The 21,028-nt window shown below is 35.4% G+C and overlaps 1 protein-coding gene across 2 annotated transcripts in view; it reads left to right on the forward strand.

The window, feature by feature from the left end:
• Window positions 1–21,028, forward strand: part of HGF (hepatocyte growth factor) — a 78,631-nt gene that overhangs the window by 27,765 nt on the left and 29,838 nt on the right. For both annotated transcript variants that reach the window (XM_060107982.1, XM_060107981.1), the window contains exons 6-8: window positions 4,638–4,758; window positions 6,151–6,269; window positions 20,823–20,997. In XM_060107982.1, the coding sequence (XP_059963965.1) occupies window positions 4,638–4,758; window positions 6,151–6,269; window positions 20,823–20,997 (415 nt within the window). The remainder of the gene's footprint in view (window positions 1–4,637; window positions 4,759–6,150; window positions 6,270–20,822; window positions 20,998–21,028) is intronic.

A 21,028-nucleotide genomic window follows, 5' to 3' on the forward strand; every position in this document is an offset into this window, starting at 1 on the left:
ATAAAAAATAAATGCTTGGAAAAATTTCTGGTATTCCTTAGCTCATTAGAGTATACGTCCCTAATATTTTTCAATGATTTGAGGTCATCGCACCTCCCCTTAGAAAAGGGCATTGATCATTAGTATGAATGGCACATGATGCTATTGGTCATGGTGGCATTAAAGGTTGCAGATATGCTTTTTCTGGAAACAACTAGAAGTCTGAAAGAGTAGAATAACCCTCCTGTGAGAGAAGTAAACCAACACCTGTCCTATAGGCTAAACATATTTCAGGGACTGTGAATTGAGCTGTGATATTTAAATTCATGCTAACATAAACAATGTTTTAGCATGATTTTAATGAAGAGGATCTAAAATAAGAAGAAGCATTGTCAATACATTAATGGAGAAAAATAGCTATTTATAAAACGGGTAATACAAAATATACAAAATAATGTTGATATGATGTAAATTTCTATTAAAATACATACATGAGGAAAAAGCCTCAAAATCCACAATGTTTAAATAGTATGATGGGTGAGACATTTTAATCTATGGATATTATAACTGTCAAGTTCCAAAGGTTATATTATTATGGATGAAATGTTAATGATCACATCATTTTGTATATTTTAAAATTAAATAAGAAAGCTACGTGGTCAACTTTGGACTGTTCTTTGGAAAAGGACAAGTAGAACAGTATATATATTTTGAAATTTTTTTAACTATATTGAAGTATTTGCTAAATAATCACCTGAAATTTGTCTGAAATTTTGGTTCATAAAAATATATCTGGTATTTAAAGATTAAAATTATTTTCTTTTAATTTAAACCTTTGAAATATAAAAAGCATTCCAAAATGAATACTCGTTTATCACATTTAGAACCTTACATAATTATGTAAAGAAAATATTACCATTAATGTTTAATTCAAAGATTATGGAAAACAGAGGTATATAAAATTTGACTTCTTGCTTTAACATTTGCTTGGGATTTAAAATAAAGCAATCACTAGTCATTGAACCAGATTTTTTAAATGATAAATATTCAAGTAAATGCATTTTATTAAGCCATAATCATTATTTTTAAATACCTTACACTTAAAATACCAAATAATACTGCCATAACTTTAAATGTGTAATTCCATACTCTGTGTGGCAAAAAACTTTTAAAAACAAAGATTTAAATAAAACTTGTTTATAAATGTGGATTTGTGAGACTATTCATATTTTAAACATTCAGTTTTGCTGAAGTAATCACTAGAGTGGATTTGTCTGAGAGATATTTTCAAAATAGTTGTTTTAGTCTGTAAACTCAGATCACTTGTGGTTTTATGATTGATAAAAATGGAACACAGTAATTTTTGAGTTTAGTTAGTATATGAGAAAGGTGTTAAATTAATCCTAGTTATATTACAATTAATTTGTAGTTTTTGTGGTTTTCTATTATCAATTAGGGCAGAACTATAATTAGAAAAAGGTATTCATTTACTTATGAACATAAACATTTATTTAGTTTGAGCTTTTGTGAACTGGGACAGTATTTTGCTTTTGTTTGTTTTTTTTTTAAGGGAAAAACTTGATGGAACGGTTAAATAATACACTGGCAACAATAGAGAGATTCGAAAGGAAATACAGCAGGAGGTGCAATCCTCACCCTCTTGCACTCTTATATAGATAATGCTTTCACCTGAGCCCTTGGTAGGTAGGTGGACTTGGTTTCCACCTATACGGCTTGACTTTGAGCTGGGAAAACTTAGAAGAGTCTTAGAATTCTTGATGTTTGAGAAGTAAATATGAGTTCAAAATTTGCCTTTCTCGAAGTAATTTTTATGACTAACCTGATGGTTTGATGCAATGGAGAAACCACAATTTTTCATCCTTGGATAAGATGGTCAGTCTCGTTTCTCCTAGCCCCCAGTAGGTGAGAATCCAACAGGCGGGCAAACTACTGCTGTAAACAGGAGTGAAGAGGGGAATGAGGACAATAGTGAGAAAAGGCAGGGAGACTGACTTTCTGAAAGTTTTGCTTTCAACCTATCTTAAAGTATGACCAGTAAGAATGTGTAAGAAACAAGTTAAAATATGTAGGACAAAGAGGCAATTAGGGAGAATGGAACGAGCGCTGGACTGTGGGTCAGAGGACCTATGTTCCAGGCACAGATCTGGCATTTTCTGTTTTAGGTAAGTCCCTTAAAACTTTTGTGAGCCTTGATGTCCTCACTGCAAGCGTCAAATGATTTCTTATATGTTAAAATTACTGAATAATCAAAGAATATGTTAACTATAATATACTTAGCATCTCAGTCCTATCACAGGATTCACTTAATTCCCACCCCAACAGGAACTTTCTTTGCCTTCCAAAATCTAACATTCTTTGTTAACTTTTATTATTTTTCAATCTCACTAGGTCTGCACCTGCATTCATAACTCTCTTCACTTCACTATAAACATAGCATACTAATTCATGTTTCTGTACCGTTTATGTTATTTTGCCCCTTTATAGTTTATCCACATCTTATCCATCCTTCAAGGTCTAAGTAAAATCCATTCTCTCCTAAAAGCCAAACACTAAGAACCTTCAGAATTGAATAAATTATCTACAAACTTGCTACTCAATGTGAGGTCCAAGGACCAGCATCATCATCATCCTCTGGGAGCTTGTTATTAATGCCCCAGTCCTGATTCACTGAATCAGAACTTGCTCTTTATTTAACAAGATCTCAAAGTAGCTTTTATGCACATTAAAATTTGGAGAAGCACTGATCTACTGCTCATGTTGGAAAGCAGTCATCTTATAGAATCACCTGTTTCATTTGTGTAGCTATGTTTCCTTAAGAAAATTAAAAATTCTAAAGTTTCAGGAGAAGTGTTTTTTAATAATGCCCCAACACAGTTTCCCGGAAAATACTTTTATTCACTCTAATTACAAAAGGATATCTTGTATCCTTTTTCTTGTAATAAACTGTAGTGGAAATGGAAAAAAAAGAATATAGATATATACATATGTGTGTATAACTGAATTGCTTTGCTGTACCCCTGAAACTAACACAATATTGTAAATGAACTATACTTCAATTTAAAAAGAAAAGGATATACTCTTATAAACTGCATTTTCTGATTGAGACAAAATAGGTATATTTTGATTCCTGAGTACTATACAAGATAAGAAATTGTCCATGTGGATATTTTATCCCCTTATTTGTGTTCACAGGATTCTATTCTACTCTTTCATTCAATACAAAGGAGCAAACAACAATGATCAATGTTGTATCATTTTCTGTGAACATATCAAACCTTGCATTCTTTTAAAAATGGGAACTAAGTTTGTACCCCCATTCAGATGGAAAGCTGAAATGTGATACTACATAACCTATGTGGAATTGACCTTGGCCAACCAGAGCACCTTTATCGGTATGCTCTTGGATCCCGCTCATTTATACTTCAGGAGCTTACTGACTGATGTCTGGGGGATCTCAGTATCAAATGAGAGGAAGCTGAATTGGTCCCTTGTCTTAGCTCATAGATCAACCTACACGAAAAGAAGCAGATGGATCAGGCCAAATGGTTTCATGTTTTAGGGATTTCGTTATTAACGTCCTATTAGATTATAAAAATCAAAGGTTCAAAAGTGACGATTCTAATAATATATCCCGAATTTCTACAAATACTCATTAGGCTAGATCCTGGTGGATAAAACTAAACACTGATATCTGTTCCACTTCTGCTAATGTTAGACAATCAGTAATCACAAGATACAAATGATGTGTTTGGGGAAGTTTGCCGGATTTGTAGGAAAGCCAAGCAATGATTTATTCCACAGGATGCCTGCTGTGCTACAAATCAACCTGTCCATTTGAGATGCCTTATTTTCAGCTAGCTGATGTGATTCAGAGTTTTCAGTGTGGTATAAGAGGCCAGCCAGAAGAGAACTATTAATTAACTTCACAGAGTCATCAGCAATATCCAGCATAATTAGATCAGCTTACACATTTTAAAAACAGTGAGTACGAGAAGTTCAAGAGCAGGTCATGTTCTATCCTAAGCTAGATAAATATGCAAGTCTTCTCAGTTATTCGATGTGGATACTCACTGATAGAAAGCAACAGTGATTTCGTCCTGTAAAATATTCACATTCTTCAAATAGTACCAGATTACTATTTGAAGCTGGTCTCAGATCTATCTGGTCCTGATCTTGGCATTAACTGTAGACGTAGGATGTGTACTCATTTTAAATTGTGTATTTTCTGTGTATGTGTTGCAAGGTAAGTTGAGAGAAGAGTACTATTGTGTTGACAGCATAAATATTGAGACCCCTGGCATTTTAGAACAACAAAGGGAAAATCCCCAAGGATTTTCAGTTTCTAGGTACCTTTTGGACAGTTATGAAAAAATTAGAAAGGCAGCATCTTGGCCCTATGGTAAATCTGTATGACACAAACTACAAAAATCTCATTTAAACGGTATGAAAATTTCAGTAGGGAGTATTTTATGCCACTATTAATGTATATTAAGCCCTAATTTAAAGTTAAAAGGGTACGTAAGTTTTTCTAAAAACATCCTTGCTAAATAGGTGATTTACTGTCCTTTACATGGAACAGTGGTGTTCTTGATTTTGCTGTCAGAAGCAATTAACATGCCATGCTTTAATTTTATTAGTTGAATGCATGACCTGCAATGGGGAAAGTTATCGAGGTCCCATGGATCATACAGAATCAGGCAAGATTTGTCAGCGCTGGGATCATCAGACGCCACATCGGCATAAATTCTTGCCAGAAAGGTAAAATACCACCAAATCATGCATCCAATGATTCTATTTACAAACTGTTATTTGCCCCATGGCAAATTAGCATGGAAATTCTCTTGATATAATGTTTTCCTGATAGTCTTGGGGCACAGGGATTTACGATGAGGTATATGAGAGTGCGGGCTTCACCTCCAACTGGTCTTGGCTGATTAGGTTAAGAGTCCCTAAAATCAGGATGGTCCTGAACACAGGAGCATCAGTGGCTGGAGAAGGAAAACAGTAATAGAAGCTTCCTCTTTCCCTTCCACAGCAGCAAAAAGAGAAAAGCTCATTCAATAATAAGCACTTTGACAGGCCCAAGCTGGGGAGGGCGGCATTATTGTTAAATAAAAGTGAATGTGAATCTCCTCCTAACGTCACACCTTCCGTGACTTAGGTAAAGTGGGGTCAATGTGTGACACCGTGACGCAGCTCATGCCCACGGAGAGGGAATGAAAGGTGGAGCAAACGATTCTTTGGCTGCTTTCTTGTGGTGGATTTTGAAGTTGCCCATCTGGAAAAGTCAGGCAACCAAGTCTACTTTTCTCCTCAGGAGTAGGTTTTGAGTTTAAATGGTTTAAAAATTATGTGTATATTGGCCCATTCATTTCACAGGAAACATTTTAGGTGAAAAAAATTTTTCCTTCTTTTTTACTATAAAGAATAAAAATACAAATAACTAGAGAAGAAGGTCTATCCCCACCTTTCTTCTGAAATTGCTGAAAGGTGTTTTTTCTTTCTTCTCTTTTTGTCTTGCTCTTCTAGATGAAATTAAAACTGCTTTGTTTTTAACTGCATCTCTTGTCTTTTAAGTGAGAGCACAAGGAATGTGGTAGCAATTAAAAACAACTCACCAATTCAGGACCCTGTTAATTTAAAGGGAGATGGGTACAGAGAAAGTGGTGTGATGGAGTTTGTCTCTAGCTCTGCTGGAGGTGAGGGCATGACCTAGAAAGACTCTAGCTCTAAAACTGAGCTATCATTAGTAACATAGCTATTGAAACCTAACTTTCAGTTTGAACTTTAAGTCTGCCCTAGAAGAGGACCCGTTTTCTTAATGAGCATTCTACACGAGGTCATGTTTATGTAATCTGTCCTTAATTGGGCTTTGTAAGAAGGGGATTCAGTTTGGGACCTGAACCAGTGGACCGGTACCAAGTGGACCTAACTTATTAGCAAAGGGGATGGTACTCTAGCCTTAGTAGAATATGCACAGTAATAGATTCAGCAGTCAATGATTAGCAGTCCTTGTAAGGCAAAACATAGAAAATCTCTTCTTTCCTCAGCTAACAGTATCCGAGCTAAGTCAAAAGTTATTTTGTGAGCTGAGAGCTGGGTGGTGTTCCAGGCAGATTTACATGACACTTTTCTTGGTGTGGTTTGCAGATATCCCGACAAGGGCTTTGATGATAATTATTGCCGCAATCCTGATGGCAAGCCGAGGCCATGGTGCTATACTCTTGACCCTGACACCCCCTGGGAGTACTGTGCAATTAAAATGTGCGGTAAGTTAGGGTCAAATTTATTGCTTCCTTTTCCTCTCACAGACTGGATCTAAGCAGGCGATTATTAGTGAGACAGGTTAACAACTATTTTACTTGATACTTTAACGTGTATAGGTTTTAACATTTTTAGAATGTGTTACATAATCCTACCCAATCTTTTCCATTTTCAGAGAGCCATTATTTTGAAAGAGATACACACACAAGTGCACACGTACACACAAAACATTTATACTTATGGTAAAGACTTAAACATTCTCATGTTACCAAGAAAAAGGGGGAAAAAAATCTACAGAGGGAGGAAAAAGATCAGGGATTATGTGCAGTATCATAATGTCATTAGGGCCATAAGAGCTAGGACCTCAGATTCTTACCTTCCAATCCTGTATCCCTACCTATCCTCCCAGACATAACATGAGCTGTCAACTGACTATGCACATCTTCTGGGGAGTGACAAAGGCTGCAATGTAGAAAACTAAGTCTAACAGAAGATTCTCACAGACATCTTTTTTTTTTTTTTTTTTTTTTTTTTTTTTTTTTTTGCGGTATGCGGGCCTCTCACTGTTGTGGCCTCCCCCGTTGTGGAGCACAGGCTCCGGACGCGCAGGCTCCGGACGCGCAGGCTCAGCGGCCATGGCTCACGGGCCCAGCCGCTCCGCGGCATATGGGATCCTCCCAGACCGGGGCACGAACCCGTATCCCCTGCATCGGCAGGCGGACTCTCAACCACTTGCGCCACCAGGGAGGCCCTCACAGACATCTTTAATCTCTAGTAGCTGATCCTCACCTCTCTGGCCATCCTTATACACAGCCTGCATTCTCTTTCAACCTGTTTTTTAGCAGTCCTACTATCCTTCTATATACTGGCCTTTACACAACTTTCCTGCGTTTATGATAAAAGCTTCTTTTCTTACTTGATTTGTGATATCCCTTTAAATCTGTACACCTGGTCCTCTCCTCCACAGTTAACTCACACATTTTTATTCTTCTCTGAAATAATCCTGGATAATAATTAGATGTAAACATGCTTTTATTTCTATGTGTACAGTCTTATTTTTTTCAACTGGATCCTAAAATGCTTTCAAATCAGAATTGCATAAATTTAGTAAGGCGGAATCATGTTATAGATTGGCTGGCTAATATAAAGATATGTATATCTAGAGAGAAAAATGTAAAGACATACAATCAGGTACCAGCACTCAGCATGATAAATATACAACTATGAGGCTATGGATAGGGATTTGCATATTTCCCTAGATTGGCATGATGAGGCTATTTCTTTGAACGGACTTATTCAGTATTATCTACACTATGATACTGCCAAGGTAAATATCTCTCCACTTAGACCTGCTAATAAAAGGAAGTGTTTTGGACGACTCAAATAAAACCCATAGAAAGGAGATGTGTCTGGCATATGTGAAATAACTGCAGAATCTGGAAGGCTCTCAATGTGAACACAGTGTTCCAAGGAAATTGAACCATCTGTTTGGTCCTTTAAAATAAGGGATGACTCTGTGACAGTGTTTCTTTATATAGACTGGTTAGTTCAACTCAATGAGTTTTTAAATCTTGTTAATCTGTCCATAATTCTAGACCAGCTAGGTACAATAAACCAATAATTTACCCTCCATTTTTCTTTTTGTGTGTGTTTTAGGCACTCATAAATCGTCTCTGGAATAAGACCAGTATAAACACACATGCACACACACACACACACACACTCACATGCATATTCACTGGCACGTTCACCTTTCAACTGGCATGCATAAGACTGGCTATTTTTAAAAGACATTGGGAGAGGAAAAAAATAGAATTAATATGACACTTCTATTAGGTAAATTTCTTTTTCTTTTCTGTCCACAGTTAGCTATTTATACAACTAACGTGCAACAATTCTGATGGCTTTTTTAAACAGAGGGTGATGTTTATAGGATGCTAATTCGGAGAAAATGGTGGTAGAATTTGTGACCCAAACCTATATACAGTATATAGTATATACAACCTATATAGTATATACAACCTATATAGTATTAATATATACAACCTATATACAGTATATAGTATATACAACATGATGATTGGGGGTGCTGACCCTCCTGGGTTCCTCTGTATCCATGAGTTCAACCAACCTTGGGATCATGTAGTACTACAGCATTTACTATAGAAAAAACCCAGCATATAAGTGGACTCATGCAGTTCAAACCCATGCTGTTAAAGGTTCAACTGTAGTTAACATAAAAATATTTTCAGCTTTGGGAATATTTTTAAAATGTTTTATTACAGGACAGATTTTAGTTTGTAAACTTATATAGAGAGACTATATTTTTATTAAAATTAATGAAATAAAGTGATATTCAGGAATTTTGGAAAGCATAAGAGAGAATGTCTTCCAGATATTTTGGCTTATACATATAGTAAAGGCTACAATGCAAAACTAAGGAATTTGGTGATGGTTTCAATTGTGTATTAATTTTCTATTGCTGCATAACAAAATTTCAAAAACTTGGTAGCTTAAAATAACATGCATTTCTTATCTCATGGTTTCTGTGGGTCAGGAGTCAAGGCATGAATCAGGTGTGTCCTCTGCTTAGGATCTTACAAGGCCACAGTCCTAGTGCCCATCAGACCTATTGTCTCATCTAAGACTTGGTGTCCCATTCCAATATTCCAATTCAGTTTCTTGTGGTTGTAGTGCTTAGATCCTCAACTCCTGTATACTGCCTGATGTTTCCTACCACATGACCCTCTCCACAATATGGCAGTCTACTTCTTCCAGGCCAACAGGATAGCTTTCTGTTACTTTCAACCTCTGACCTCTGCACCCACTTCCATTTATTTATTAAGAATTTTTTCAAAGGTATTAAAATTTTATAAGCCAACTTTACCCAAGATTCTGCACTGGGGATGAATGTCAAAAGGACTTGTTCAGAAATCATACCCTTTAGAACTTCCACATAATTTCTTTCCCCTTAACACAGAGTTGTGAAAGGTAAAAATAACAGTGTTTTGTTTTCCTGGGAAAATAGTATATCTTTATTTGGGAAAATGATGGAAAAATAACTGGTCAGTTTTTGCCTCCACACTGTGATTCGATGCAGAAGGCTCTGCACCTGCTTTTAAAGAGCTCACCTGATTAGGTCAGGCCCACCCAAGGAAGTCTTCCTTTAATTAATTTCAAGTCAACTGACTGGGAACTTTAACTACATCTACAAAATCTCTTCACTTTTGTTGTACAACATAAGCTAATTACAGGAGTGACTCTCCCATTATATTCACAAGTTCTATCCACACTCAAGGGGAGGGGGTTACAGAGTGTACATCAGTGGATAGGAATCTTAGGGGTGTATTAGAATTCTGTAAAGCACACACATATTTACCTGCACTAGTTGTAAGAGAATATTGATTGTCACTTTTTATGTGTATCATTTGATTCTTCGGTGAGCTTTCTGGTTTTCTCTCAGTCCCAATTGCTTGAATTCATTCTGAGTTTTCAATATGTTTGAAGAATAGAGTTTAAGATTGTGTCACTTGTCTTCTCTAAAATTGAAGGGGAATTTTAAAACTCTTTTTTTATTATATAATAACTGTATAAGAAGGTTATAATTGCTACCATTTATTTAACATCTACAGAAAGGTGCTTTCCATCTACTGTCAATAATCCTTACTTCAATTCTACAAAATGACTGTGATTAGGTAGGCCAGTGAGAAAGGTGTGCAAAGATATGATGGGTGAAGCAGCATGGCAATATTCAAGACATGGTAGTTAGGTTGATATGGGTAGGGATGGGGTAAAGACACAGAAATGGAAGAAGATAAGAAAAATAAGATTGATGTGAGGCAGATGAAGTAGGATCCAAGAGTAGCCCTTCCAGTTGCCATGAGAAACACTGAAAAATTAAGCAGGGAGAGTGGTCTTATCTGATTTGTCATCAAGAACAGTAGCTTCCAAATTGGTATCTATGAAACCCAGGGGAACACAAAGACTGTCCTAGGGGTTTATGGATATAGATAGGTTAAAGGGCTCAAATTCCAGCTCCTAGTTTTCTATATGAATTCTTTCCCAAAGTCTTCTGCTTGAGATGCATGTGTTCCCAAGGAGTCAGTCAAGTTCAACTTCCTCCCTGCCCATTGACAACTGCCCTTTGCTACTTTATTGAAAAAAGGCAAACTGCTAATCCTTGCAGAATATTAATGTGGTGCACTGTCCTGGGGTGTAAAAACCTTGGGGACACGAAACAAAGAGACCTTTGAAAATACTATATATTAATGCTGTTTATCATTTACATTCTGCTAATAATTGCATAACTCTATCCATAACATGTATACATATATATGTATATTTGTGTGTTTGTGGCTGTGTGTGTGTTTAGTATAGTGTGCATTTATCTCTTAGAATTTTGTGGTCACAAGAAATTAAAAAAAAATTTAAGTATATAAAAATCTTTCAGGAAAGTATGATAGGTGAGGAATAAAAGACTCTCCAACATAAAATAAAATACATTACACTAAAATAACATTCTGTGGGTAAAGTGGAATGGAAAAATGATTCAAGGAGAAAAAGAACTTGATAATGTACATTTTATCCAGAAAAAGGTATAGGTATCACATCACTGTGGTATTTAGAGTCCACTAAATCCATTTAGAAGAGTGATATAAAAATTTTCAATTTAAAACTATTGATAGTTAAAACATGCTAGAAATCACATCTTTTGCAGCTATTTAAACTTAGCATAAAAAATGTAGATGTCAACTTAAAAACAAGAGAGGGAATATAAATAATTTTTCAAAATTATTTTAGTAACAGGAGCAAAAACAAATATAAAAAACCAACAACATTTGAAGACTACTGATCCAGAAGAATTACTATGTATTCTGGGTAATTAGCATGGAGAGGGCTGAGCAAGGAGGCAGGTGCGTCTGATAAGAGTTGATTTTAACAGGCAAGTAAGAAATAAAGAGAATGTGACTAAGGCAGTAAGAAGTGACAAAACAATGTGGAGGAGGATGTGAGAAATATTAAAGAGTTAGGATGTCCCATATATAATGATGGATTGGCTAATGTGGGAAATGAGAGGGAAAAGGTAAAGTCTAATATTCTTCCTAAGTTATTGGGTAATGATACATATTTAAGAGAGGTATACATTTGAGGAGAAAGATAATAAGTTTGGTTGTGCTTATATTGAGATGCAGGTGCTTCATGTCTGTGCTCAAAGTACATCTAAGTTCAGTCTTCCCTGAAGACTTCCCTTATGACTCATGCAGAGTCATAAGTGAATAGTGATAGCAGAAGCCTTGGACATAGTAGCAATCCCAGGAAGCATAGAGAGAGCATAAAGAGGAGTTTTTGCCCCTTTTCTATAGAATTCACTAAATAAATATTTGTTGAGTAGCTCTCATATGTCACATGCTTTTCTAGTTGCTGGGAACTTTCCTAGAAGTGAACAAAACAGACCAAGATCTATGATCAAATTAAAATTTCAGAATTTGAGCATGAACTAGTAAAGTAAAAGCTGACATTGCCTTGACACTGGGCTGGTTTACACCAGATCCAAGGTTTTGAATACTGCTCTCAATTCCTTTTATTTGTTAAAAAGCTGAATGAACTACAAATTTATTCTTGTCACTTTGCTTCCAACTTTCAATCTTACAATTAGTATAACACTGAAAGTGAAGGATGAACGTTGCTCATCAGCTGACAAATGTGTAGCAGGGTATTCTGGGACAGGCCTTCTCAGTCCTGCTTCACACCATGTTCTTCAGAAGGTGATGTCTACCTAAATGGCAGCAGCCCACACATATTCTGGCTGTGTAACTTTTAACAGACTGCCAAGAATGAAATTTTAAGACACTGCAAACATATAGCAAGATTGGAAGTCCCATGCAGTGCTTAAATGAAGTACTGATTTTTTTATGGTTTTCCCCTATAATAATAACTTCGTATTCTGAATAAGGGTTTGTTCTATACATTAGTTGACTACTTTTCAGAGAGAAATAATATTTGTTGGGGTTAACTGTGCTTTTCTGAAGTGGACTTTAGTAGCTCTTTGGCAACTGAAAAGCTAACTTGTGGTTAATGTCCCTTATCTTGTGGTTAATGTCCCTTAGATGTCCCATTGAGTACTTAAATCAGTTGGACTGCAGATATCTTTATACATTATTGAGAACCCCAAATTGTCTGCGTGGGTTACATGAATCAGTATCTACTGTACTGGAAATTAAAACATAAATTTAAAAATATTTAATCCATTAAAAATAATAAGCTCATTGGATGTTAATAAATATAACATTTAAAAAGAAAAATAACTATTATTTTCACAAAAATAGGGAGGACAATGACGTTGTTTTAGATTTTTTTGTAAATTTCTTTAATGTTACCTTAATTAGAAGACGATAGCTGAGTGTCTCATATTTGCTTCTGCATTCAGTCTTTTGGGATATCATACATCAAGTGCAACTGGAAATTCCACTGTAAAAAGGACAATTGACATCTTAGCATTGTTTTGACCTCCTAGATCCCTGAAAAGATCTCTGGAACCCCAGGTGTCCCTCTGAGAACAACTTTCTTGCTACATGTCATACGTGTAAGGCTGATGTCCCATTAAAGTACACCTGCTAGGATATACCTGTTGGCTGTTCCAATTGTTCCCCACCTTTTACCACCAGCAACATGCCTGGTTGGAGACTTTTATCATTTATTATCTTTTTCTCTGATTTTCTTCATTTATCCTATAGGATGGTCTAATCTGCTTTTTTAAAGCTCTCTTTTGCATGACTGGTACCACCATTTACACAGTTTAAAATCCAAAAGCCTAGAATAATCCTAAACATGCTCTTTCTTTCACTCTTCACATTTGATCCATCATTAAGTCCTGTCAATTTTATTTTCTATGTATCTATCAAATCTTCATTTCACTTCATCACTGTCTCCTTTATCCAAGACAGCATTATTTTTCATCTTGAATATTTGGGTGGCCTTCTGAGTGGAGCTATATCCACGTTCACCAGCTCTCCCCTCCAATCCCTTCTCCACACTGCAAACAGGATGACATTTAAAAAAAATCTGAATATATCATTCCCTATGCCTAGCATACCACACACATACACAACAGTTTAAAATGCTTCAATCATTTCCTTTGATCTTAGGACACAGACAAAATAAAACCATCCTTTACTCCTCCACCCCTATCTTTAGCCTCATATACATTTCTCTCCATGCTCTCTGTTCCAGCCAGAATAGTTTTCTCCCTATACCTCATATTTTCCATATTCTCATTATAGTTCCTTCACCCCTGCCATCTCCTCTCCCCTGAAAAATTTTCTCTTCCTTCCTCAGCTAGTTGACAGCTACCCATTGTTCAAATTTCAAGTCAGTTATCATTTCTTCATTTGACTTCCCCTGACTCGGTCAAATTCCTTGTTGTATATTTATAGCAACATAAACCTCTCCTTCCATGTACTTCTCAGAATTCGGTTTTTACATTTATTTTTGAAGTATTTGGTTAATAGCTGTCTCTATCAAAATGTGTAAGCTCCAACAGAGTAAGGACCAGGTCATTTTTGTATTCCACAGAGTTACCACATTGCCTTGCACGTGACAGGAGTTCAACAAGTCTTTGTTGAATGAATGACGGTTACCTTCCTGCTCAGTGGTAGTTTTCATTTTCTTTTCGTGTCTCCTGGAATTTCTTCTATGCTTCTTGATTTTCATATGAAAACTTGGCTTTTCCCAAACATTGCCAACCAGGAAGATTTGCTTCATACCTTCTTCCCATCACCTTAACTCACTGTCAGTTTTCATGCTTCCATGAGCTAGTTTTGTTCCTTCGTTGCTTGATGTCTTGATGGCTTTTCCTTCAACAAAATAAACAAATCTTGTCATATTTTACCTTATTTTTCACTTCCTCTTTCTTTTCCTTCTTATTTTTTAAACTTCTAGATATAAGTGTCCACAGCCATTTTATATTTTTAAGAGCTTTACTGAGGTATAATTGATATTTAAAAACATCATATATTTAATGTACACAGTTTGATAGGTTTGAAAATATGCATACACCCATGAATCCATCTCCACAATCAAAGATTATAACCATATTCATCACCTGCAAATGTTTCCTCCTGCCCCCTCTTGCCTTTGTGTGTGTGTGTGTGTGTGTGTGTGTGTGTGGTAAGAATACAACTCTCTTAACAACTGTTTAGTATACAACACATTATTGCTAACTATAGGTATTAGGTACAACATAGTATAGTAGATCTACTATACATAGTAGATCTCTAAAACTTATTCACCTTGCATAACTGAAACTTTATTACCTGTTGAACAACTCTCCACTGCAGAAGTGTGGCCGAGGCAGATCTTTGATAGTTAAGATTTCTATCAAAATTATCATTGTGGACTGAATTGTGCTCCCCACCACCCACAATTCATATGTTGAATTCTAAGCCCTGAATGCATTTGGAGATAGGGCTTTTAGTAGATAATAAAGGATAATGAAGTATAATGGCAGGATGCTAATCCAATGGGATTTGTGGTCTTATAAGTAGAGGATGAGAGTGATCTCTCTCTCTCCCTACCATATGAGGACATAGCAAAAAGGTATGTCTATACCTACATCTACAAGCCAGGAAGAGAACTCTCACCAGGAACCATTGGCTGCCACCTTAATCTTGGACTTTACAGCTCCCAGAATTATGAGAAAATATATTACTGTTGTTTAAGTCACCCAGTCTTATTTTGTTATGGTAGCTTAAGAAGATATGTTGCCATTGGTACTACATACAAAGAATCCTTCCCCCTAGTAACTAGTGTACACTGGCATCATTTTAAAGGAATATATAACCTTTTAAACTTCAGTGTCTTTGTCTTTAGCAAATTATTTTCTTTCTTAAAGAAAGCTGATTATTTCTCTAAATTTTATTAATTCATCCAAGGCCAGAACAGAGATTCATAGAAATATAATCCTCTTATTGTATTCTGTGTCAGGAAAAAACAATGCTATCAATATCCTTTCTCAAGGGAAAGATCTTGTGTTGGAGGTCTTTTCCAAGTCACCTTCTAAGGAGTAAGAGTATAGGATTGAAGACCTTTCATGAAAGTCTTGTCTTTTGAGTATTTTATACCAGAAACGTCTTGGATAAAGTCCAGAGAAAAGTTTCAGACAGGAATCCCAGGTCCACATGTAAAGAAAACGTGCAAGCAATTTGAGGTTTGTGCTTTGGAGGTCTTTATACTATTTTCCCACGTCAATTTTAAAACAAGAAGCTCTTTAAATTTACATTGAGCCTGATCCTGCCCTCTGCGGCCCAAAGAGCACAAGTCTGTTGACGGGAGAGTAGCTTTACACACTGTTCTAAATATCCAGGGACCATCATAAAGTAAATCTTATATTTCAGTTGCTCTTCAGTAGCTGGGAATAAGAAGTGGGTTGGGTTGAATTATTCCAAGAATAATCAGGTATTTGTCCAGTGGCCTAAGAAGCAACTTATTCTTAACTACAGGCAAAAGAATAGCAATAGCTTGTCACCACTAAGAAATCCAGGTTTTTTGGAGGGTTAAGGGGACAGTAAACATAAGGATTTACTTATTGTCCTCGTAAAGCTTATGGATCCCTAGGTGTGGCTTTCTGTAATATATATTTGCACTCACATTCTCCAGTTGCCGTTCACGGACCTCTGTCAGGGCCTTGTGGCCTCTCCGCAAGGATTTGGCTAGTCTTTCACAGAGAAAAAGGTTCGATTTATTCTATGTTGTCTTGTTGTGTTGATCTCTTTCTTTTGGGGTGCAAGAGGGTTTTCCCAACAATTACATAACAGTTAAATGTTCATTCTCTCAACAAATGTATTCAAACCTTAAAGTTCTCTACCAAATAGTAGAGCAATCAGATTATAGCAGGTCCACACCAGCAAAGTGAAATTAATGTTCCAAGAGGCAACCATTATATTTGATCATGTCCTAACAGGACAGTGAAAAATTTCAATAGCAAATGTTGTTTTCCTTAAAGCATTTCCAAATAGAAAACTTCGCGTCAGTCATGAAAGAAAAACATTCCTTCACTCACAGGCCACCGAGGATCATATAAATATCTTTGCATCTGCTTCCAAAGGGTGACCACCACTGACACTCCTGGCAAAATGTTTTATTTGTGAGGAACTCTCAGGAGAGTTCCTGGTATTTTCAGTGTGAGCTTGGTAGACATACTTGCAAAAACATTTGTGGATGTGGGGATGCAGTATTTTAAAAACATGGTGCTTTGGCTAAACTTGATAATCTTCAGCTGATATTGGGGATGTTTCTGTGTTTCTTTAACTCTTCACTAGGCCACTGGAGACTCTTCAGGGCCTTCCCTTATTCAGGTCTCATGTTTAAGTATTAAGTCCAAAGGAATAGCTTTCCCAACATAAAATAGCCCTTTCCCAATCAATTGGCATGAAACATTCGATTTGTTTTTGCACCAAATTTTGATGTTTATATAGTGGGACAGCTGAAGGAGTCTATTTTATTGCGGTTCAAGAATAATTCCTTTTGTTCGAATCATAAGTATTCATGCAGGCAACAAAGATCAGACATTTATATTACAGTTAAATGGTCTTTGGACAAATCATTCATCATGGTCCCCATCAGATAATATTTATTAAACAGCTGCATGAAGTCACAAAATAACTCTTACTAATTGATGAATACTGTAGTTACCTTCTACTAATATATCTTTTTTTTTGCCTATATTATTTATTCTATACATTACCACCAGAATTATGTAGCTTTTGTTTATGGGGTTACTTCTAGCAGCTGAATGTGAAATGGGATAAATACAGATGCACTAACTTCAGAGGGTACTTTTTAAATAAAAATACTATGTGAATACTGCTAGTTTGTAGTTAAAATCAAAATAAATATTTCCACTGAATTAAAACACAACAATAAGTAACACTGTCAAGTTGTTTTAGTTATATATTTCAAAGTTACAGATGCTTATTAAAATTAGACAAAAATAATAATATTATTTAGATTCTTTACAACTTGATAGGGCCTGACTTAGTCAGCTCAGGCTGCTATAACAGAATACCATACACAGGGTGGATTCTAAACAACAGAAATGTATTTCACATAGATCTGGAGGCTGGGAAGTCCAAGATCAAGGTGACAGCAGGTTTGGTATCTGGAGAGAGCCTGATTCCTGGTTCACAGATGGTTCACACTTTGCCCTGTGTCCGCATATGGTAGAAGGAGCAAGGGAGCTCTGCAGGGTTCTTTTATAAGGGTACTAATCCCATTTATGAAGGCTTTGCCCTTACAGCCTAAACATTTACCAAAGGGTCCAACTCCTAATACCATAACATGGGGATTAGGATTTCAACATATGAATTTGAGGAAGACACAAACATTCAAGTTATAGCAAGGCCTAATGAAAATTTGTATTTATTCTGTACAATATTATATTTTATTAATGTGCAGTAATTCTTTGTATTCTGTAATTTTTGTAATTTCAAAGGGTTCTAGTTTCCACCTCTAAATTAGAATCTGTTAAATAATCCAAATTATTTAATCCAAATCCAAAATTTTGGTTTTCAATCTAACCATTTTAACTTACATTGTCTTTTAGTGAATATTTAGTGACCCCCTTAAAATGTTTATATCATAAGTTTTAAAATATAATAATGAAAGTTTAGAAAAAAATCTTTGACATAATTGTTCAAATGAGCATTTTATGATAGCTACTTTTAAAGTGAAAGATTCTTTAATTAAATCTTGCTGGGAACCTCTGCAGTTGAGGTGCAAAGTTAGTACAATTCAGGTCTCTGAACCTGACACTGAAATTTTAGTGTATCAATCAGCAGTGAAATATTTTCCTCAGTATTCTTATATAGGTACTCTTTTCTCTGACCTAGGTTTTTGTAATGTAGATATTTCTTTTCACAGGGACTCCTAAAATTTGAAAACTTTACCCTCAAATTAGAAAAATTTTTATCTTCTACTAGCTTTTAAATTTTATCATTCCTCTTTTTTCATTGTTTAGGTTGATGTCTGGAAAATCATACTAGAGTCCAAGGAGCTCAGTGTGTTAATCTCTGATGGGCTTAGCCTTGAACTAGATACTTAGTGAGATGTGATAGGCCCATATCTAGCCAAAGGTGGCCCTGGTTGACTCATCAAGACTGGATCCTTTGGTTACAAGTTCACAGTGCCAAAATAATACTGAGAAGAATGGATCAGTAATACACGAATAAAACAAAACACACACAAATAACTAAGAAAGTAAGAGAGCTGTAGTACCCAAGTCAGGTAATGAAATCTGTGAGATTAGTGCAAGTGCTTTTGCTCTGGCAGCCCTAACTCTGACCTTCCTCTCATTGTCAGTATTCTGAGTCCTAACTGAGGTCACAAGTTTGCTGCCCAGGAGCTTGTACCCAAGAAGTGGGGGAATCAAAACTTTTCTTCTTAAAATGTTAAGCTAATGAATTGATAGATTCCTGGGGACATTTGTTTTGTCCTCTTTCACATCATAGTTTTATAATTAGAATGATATATGTCAGTACAAGCTTGACCTTTTACCTGTTTTAGAGTTGTCACCCTTTTAAAGACTTCCCACACATACTCATTTTCCTCAAATCATGGAACAATCAACTCAAATCATCAGAAAAATAGCTTAGTAGCATTTGTTTTAATGAAATATAGTTCTAACCCTCAGAACCTATGAACCTATTTCATCAAAGAACTTCAGGTAATATTAAAATCATAATGAACTTGGTTAAACAGCACCAACTTCTTCTATACAAGTCATTTTTCTCAGTCCAAAATTTTTGTTCTTCCTAAATCAATATATATTACCACTATCAATACATATAAATTCTCTAAGCCATCAACTGTCAATGACCATTCTATAGGTCAATCTCTGGACATTTTCTCATGTCCATTTGAATTTCCTTTTAATTTAGGATATTTCTGAGCTGTATTTCTATTCCCTAAAGTAGATACATAAGAAATAAAAACACATTTTAAGATGAGCTGAAGAAGAGTTTTTTTTTTAAAGAAGAGTTATTAAAAGGGCAATTTTTGGAAATCTGTATATAAAACATTCTAGTGATTGGGATGGTCATTAATTAATCCTCCTTTTTTTTCCACAAAACTTCACAGAATAACTCCAAACTTAGGCTCTACTTAGTTTGCATGGAACTCAATGAAATAAAGCATTCAGCCACATAAGGTAGTGATTATTTGTAAGAAAGAAAGAAATTTAAAATAAAGTTAAAGAGCCACTTTAAAAGAATTTACACCATTAAATATGGAACACTATTATAGACATCCCTAGCCTCTGAAGGCGTGTCTAATTCTAACCTCTCCTTTGGAGAAATGATGCACCGAATTCCAGAATGGATCAATCAAAGACATTTATTCACTTCTTAAACTATCCTAGAGGGTGTCAACTTGAGTTTTATGCAGAGGCACCTTGAATAACCATTTAGGCTTTAAAGGTAACTGGGGAGTTTACATGGAAACAAACATTTTCATGAATGTTTTGAGAAGGTATATGAATTTTAGTTGCTCCAGAATGTTTTGAGTTATATTTTATTTTATGCAAGTGAGTAAACCTTAAGACAAAAGACGGAGTTCAAGTTGTGGTAAATTTAATTTTGTACTTTAAAAATTTTCTTACTGAGATTTTCAGGATCTTCATGAAGTATGGTAAAGCACTGCAGTTGGACTAGGAAAAAGGCAACAAATAAATCTGCCTAGAAGCAAGTAATATTTCTTAAATGCCAACAAGTTGATTAAGAAGAAAAATGTAACATATCAGCTTAGAATATATTTATTATTTTAGAGGAAAACCACGGTTAATACCATTACCAACTTTTTAACTATTTAAATAAACTAATTTTAGGAGTAATTGTATAGTCATTTCAGAAATTGTATATTTGGCATGTATAAGTTATAGTGACATATGGAAGTAAAATGCCTTTAAAGAATTTTTCAAGAATAAACTAATTTAGTGTTTGAATGAAAAGAATTGGAATGGAGATAGTAATAGTGACAAACTGATTTTAAAAAAATAACTCTGTTCTCTAGACTAGCATTAATTTCCTTTTTCGTACTTTTTTTAATGGCCAAACTTACGGCACAGTGCTACAATTTCCCTACTTGGTCACTATATTATGCGTAGATGTTTTCCAATTTCAAAAGTAAGAAAAGTGATTTTTAAAAAACATATATGCAATACTTAAACATTAATAAAGAGAGAGATTTTACACCTATTGTTAAGAATGAGTAGATAGATCCAGGAAATTTAAATATTATTAAGTGATGCTTTTTAAAACAGGTCTAGATAAAGTCAAGCCAGAATGTTCTTTTTATAAGCAGAGCAATTCCATGGTTGAGTCCACCATGTTCATTCCTCCTTTCGTTTGAGAGAGACAGTAGTAATGGTAAATTGAATTGTTTATTCCATTCAATTATTATAAAAATTATGTGACAGAGAACCCTGCTAATAAAATGCAAGTGAACTCTAAGAGGTAGACGTCAGATTGAAATATTGTATTTAAATTTATATTTCTTTTTACCAATAGCTCACAGTACTATGAATGACACGGATGTCCCTATGGAAACAACTGAATGCATTCAAGGTCAAGGAGAAGGTTACCGGGGCATCATCAATACCATTTGGAATGGAATTCCCTGTCAGCGTTGGGATTCCCAGTATCCTCACCAGCATGACATAACTCCTGAAAATTTCAAGTGCAAGTGGGTAAATTAGAGAAATATATATTTCAGT

Source organism: Mesoplodon densirostris, chromosome 9 (assembly GCF_025265405.1).
Source record: "Mesoplodon densirostris isolate mMesDen1 chromosome 9, mMesDen1 primary haplotype, whole genome shotgun sequence".
Classification (NCBI taxonomy): Eukaryota; Metazoa; Chordata; class Mammalia; order Artiodactyla; family Ziphiidae; genus Mesoplodon; species Mesoplodon densirostris.